The 4555-nt window shown below is 35.2% G+C and overlaps 1 protein-coding gene across 2 annotated transcripts; it reads left to right on the plus strand.

The window, feature by feature from the left end:
• Positions 1–264: 264 nt before the first annotated feature.
• LOC110825771 (beta-glucosidase 11-like) lies at positions 265–4555 on the plus strand. Of its 2 annotated transcripts, none has more exons than XM_022056268.2 (13): positions 265–637; positions 947–1010; positions 1451–1506; positions 1651–1726; positions 1833–1904; positions 2009–2096; positions 2215–2470; positions 2735–2850; positions 3081–3301; positions 3481–3506; positions 3621–3708; positions 3791–3890; positions 4138–4555. In XM_022056268.2, exons 1-13 carry the CDS (start codon positions 509–511, stop codon positions 4373–4375), a joined length of 1530 nt encoding a protein of 509 aa, XP_021911960.2. In that variant the 5' UTR covers positions 265–508; the 3' UTR covers positions 4376–4555. The 2 variants fall into 2 exon arrangements, with proteins under 2 accessions (XP_021911960.2, XP_021911961.2); XM_022056269.2 differs by having other exon boundaries at positions 268–637; positions 3800–3890.

Consider the following 4555-nt stretch of genomic DNA (forward strand, 5'->3'; position numbering starts at 1 on the left):
TTAAATTTTTAATCAAAGTCAAAATATTTCTTAAAAAATTACATATCATAACTTTTAAATTTAAATTTAACTTTGATTTTTGCTAAAATCACTTCAAATTTTACATAATTTATGTTAATCCTCTATACAAATTAATTATTACTGTTATTATTAATTATATATTGACAATATATTTTGTAATTTTTTGTTCTTAAATTTTGTATGTAATTTATTTAAAATTAATTCATTGGTACCAAGGAGATTCAACCATGAAGAAGGAAATGACAACAAGAAATAAGAGCAATCTTTTCTTTTTCTGTTCTATTCTTATTTCATCTTGTTATTTACAGTTTATTTTTAGAAAACCAATTAAGATTTTCACTTGCAGAAGGAGAGCAATATTTAAAGATTATCTATTTATTTTTTCCCTCTCTCAAATCTCAACGACATCATCTGCAGATTCACATACAAAAACGAGAAGCACCTCCTTTTCTCCGTTGACAAAGCAAAACTAAGCTCCCAAACAAGCATGCTGATCCTCCTTTTCTTGGTGACGACACTGCTAAACTTTCAATCCAGCGTCCTTGCTGCTACTAAATTTAGCAGAAATGACTTCCCTTCTGGCTTCATTTTTGGTTCTGGCACTTCTGCTTACCAGGTCAGTTTAATGTCTCTCTCTCTCTCTCCCTCTCTCTTGAATACGTTCTCTTTGTTCTCGATGTCAGATATTGATTCTTTCTGGTTCTGGTGCATGTGTTATGATTTTTCTTTTGAAGTTATGAGATTTTTAGGTGGGGATTGAAAGGGTATTATTTTTCTGGGTTAAAAACTCATTATTTGGAGTTAGATTATCGGGGTTGCCCTAATAAGAAGATAGAGATGAAAGAATACTTTGGAATAGGAGGTAGAAGATGAAGAAATCTCTAAGGTATTGATGATTATTTATGGTGCTTATGATATACTGAAGGTGGAAGGTGCAGCTAATGAAGATGGGAGGAGTCCTAGCATTTGGGATACATTTGCTCACGCTGGTAAGTTCCCTCTTTACTCACATCTGCCTTTGACTTTTTTTTTTCTTTTTGGTAGATATAAATTGTAAATCTCTGATAACAATTGAAACTTTTCTTGAGGCCTTCAGTTTGTGGTTTTAGTTAATGTAACAGTGAAAAGTCACTTGTATGCTGAAAATCACATGCAGCGATCAAGATTTGAAATGAAAGTCCCAACTAGGTGAAGAGGATTAAGAGAAAGAGATAGATAAATAGATTTATCTCTCCATATATGTAACTTATAAGCTTGATCGCTTCTTATGGACCGGTGAAAAACAAAGAAACCTCTTTGGTTGCCATTTTGATCAGTTCAGCCAAAAAACTTCAGTGTATTCCAGTATATTTGTTCAGATTTTGCTGAAACAAACACATACTTATAATGGTGTATGATTGATCTAATCTTCTTGAGCTCGAAATTTCAGGATATGGACATGGAGGAACCGGAGATGTAGCCTGTGATGAATATCACAAATACAAAGTAAGCACAGGGTGATATTGTCAGTGATTAGTTTTGAAAATTGGCTTATTAAGCTAAATTCATGTGGGACTATCTTGAAAATGTGATTACATCATATCTCGTATGAGTTGGTTCATCTCTATTTTGCTTTATATGTTTTTACAGGAAGATGTACGACTCATGGCGGGAATAGGCTTAGATGCATATAGGTTTTCAATCTCCTGGTCAAGGCTTATACCAAGTATATATGCTTGTCAATTTCTGATTTGCGTCAACTTGACATGTGTGAAAAAACTCAGCAGGTTATGTTCTTTCGTTGATACTATATTCTTTATTCTTTCTTTCAGATGGAAGAGGGTATGTTAATCCAAAGGGTTTGGAGTACTACAACAACCTTATCAACGAATTGATCAGTCATGGTAAGATTCTGAATTTCCCTTGTGACTGGGAGTTTATTTATCAGAAAGTCAGGTGAAAATACTATTTGATTCTTCGTCGTTAAAACTTATCTTGTCCCAAGCAGGAGTTCAACCACATGTTTCATTGTATCACTATGATCTTCCACAGGTTCTTGAAGATGAATATGGAGGTTGGCTTAATCGAACTATCGTGTATGACTGTTACTCTTATGTCAATTCACTTTGCCTCTCTCTATACTTGCTATATGCTTTCTTGGGCACAAAAGAAAATAATGAAAGTGACTAAAATCCCCTATATATGAGAATGCAGGAAAGACTTCACAGCTTATGCTGATGTCTGCTTTCAAGAATTTGGAGACAGGGTTTTGTATTGGACTACTCTGAGTGAACCTAATGCCTTTGCTCTTGAAGGTTACGATGAAGGAGTTTGTCCACCCAGGAGATGCTCACCCCCCTTCGGGACCAATTGCTCTGGGGGAAACTCTTCATCTGAGCCATACATTGTAGCTCATAATATGTTGTTAGCACATGCTTCAGCTGCAAGGCTGTATGAGAAACAATACAAGGTAGTTTCTAAACCTTATGTACATATCTACGTATATATATACTTGAATCTAGCAAAAGGGTTTGGCTCCCATGTTCTTGTAGAGAAGTTATATCTCCAAAACTCTTGAAATGATTAAGCCTGGTTGCCTATCTCCACTTCATCGATCCTAATTTTGTGCTGTTCTGATTCACAAACTAGTGAAGAGACATATTATATAAGTTCAGGAAATAAATATGGAGCTTTCCATGATTGTAGGATCAACAAATATTATTTATTCATGCAGGCCAAGCAACAAGGATTTGTAGGTATTAGCGTATTCACATATGGAGTTTCTCCATTAACAGATTCAAAAGAGGACAAAATCGCAGCTGAAAGAGTTCTTGACTTCTCCATTGGTTGGTAAGTTGAAACTAAGATTCTGTTTTGTCTAATTCCTATTCAGTTCATATCCTACTTAATTACACTACAGCGGTCGTAAAATGTTGAATTGGATCATAATTTTCATATTTGAATCAATCTTGCTCTTATATAACCTTATAAATTCTTTGGAGATGGATTTCTACTTCCTACTTGATTAAATAAGAACTAAAATTTAATTTAAGCTAGGTGTATGCCCCCATTGATTTCAGGATTTTACATCCCTTGTTTTTTGGTGATTATCCTGACATAATGAAGAAAATTGTGGGCTCAAGAATGCCGGCTTTCAACCATACTGAATCCGAACATGTTAAGGGCTCCTGTGATTTCATCGGAGTTATACATTACACCACAATGAAGATCAAAGACAAATCCAGCAGTTTGGAACTGAAAGAAAGAGATTTCTATGCAGACATGGCTGCAGAACTTATAGGTTTGTTTTATAACATGTCTTGATTCAGCTCTTGTGAAGCATGCCAAGCTTACTGATTTCTTTTCTTTCCAGTGATTTTAAGATAATAGGTCTATGCCAGAATCAAATAATCTTTTACATTTCTTATTAAATCTGAAGAAAGAAAGTGTAACTAATCTGGTCCTACAAACTTGTGGCAGGAAATAATGATCCTTCATCTGGTAAGGTGAGAAATAAGTACTTGAATATCCTTATAGGGTTCTTCTATATAATAAAACATATTCCTCTTGGGTTTTCCTCTTTTGGGTTTTCTTCCTTACAAATGGCTTTCTCTTATCAGTTCCCTTCCATGCCTTGGGGCCTTGAAGCACTTCTGGAGTACTTTAAGCAAACTTATGGCAACCCCACTATTTACATTGTTGAAAATGGTCGGATCTCTCTCTCTATCTCTCTCCCACTGCATCTGATCTTTTTTTACCTTTCTGATTATTTGCTCACTTGGGCTGGTAGTTTTGGCAGGTCAAGTAACATTGCGAAATTCATCTTTGGAAGATACTACGAGGGTCGAGTATTTGCATGCATATATTGGGGCTGTGCTTGATGCTGTTAGGTATGCCTTTGAAGGATTTCTTTTCTTCACTATAAACTCTTACAGAACAAGTTTTTCTTTTCTTTTCTTTCAAACTTCCAAACGATACCCTTCTCAACATTTGCTTTGAACATTGAAAAAATTGAATCTTTACATTCATAGTGGGTTACCCTTCTCAACATTTGCTTTGAACATATGAAAGCCCGAATCTTTACATTCATAATGGGTTATATTACATTATGTAATTGTGTTTCATGTGTTAAAACAGGAATGGATCAAACACAAAAGGGTACTTTTCGTGGTCCTTCTTGGATTTATACGAGTTGTTGAGTGGTTATCAAGCAAGCTACGGATTATTCTATGTTGATTTCAAGGATCCTGATTTGAAGAGATACCCTAGACTCTCTGCATACTGGTATTCCCATTTGCTCAAAGGAACAACTGTTACTGCTAATGGATTCTCTCAGCTTCCAGATAACTTCTCAAGCTCACTCTCATGGTTTTAGCTTACTACTGTAAGGCTGTGTTTGGTTGTTCATACGGGTGGTTAACTTGGAACTTGACTGTCACTGCTTCTGAATTTTTTGTATAGCATTTGACAGGACAAGTATGTTAATCTTCTGAAATTAGAAAAATCTTCTTTGCAGAATTTGAGATTGTGGGAGCAGTCTCCTTTGCAGCTTCAA

Source organism: Carica papaya, chromosome 2, assembly GCF_054855325.1.
Source record: "Carica papaya isolate Zhongbai chromosome 2, ASM5485532v1, whole genome shotgun sequence".
In the NCBI taxonomy this organism is placed as follows: Eukaryota; Viridiplantae; Streptophyta; class Magnoliopsida; order Brassicales; family Caricaceae; genus Carica; species Carica papaya.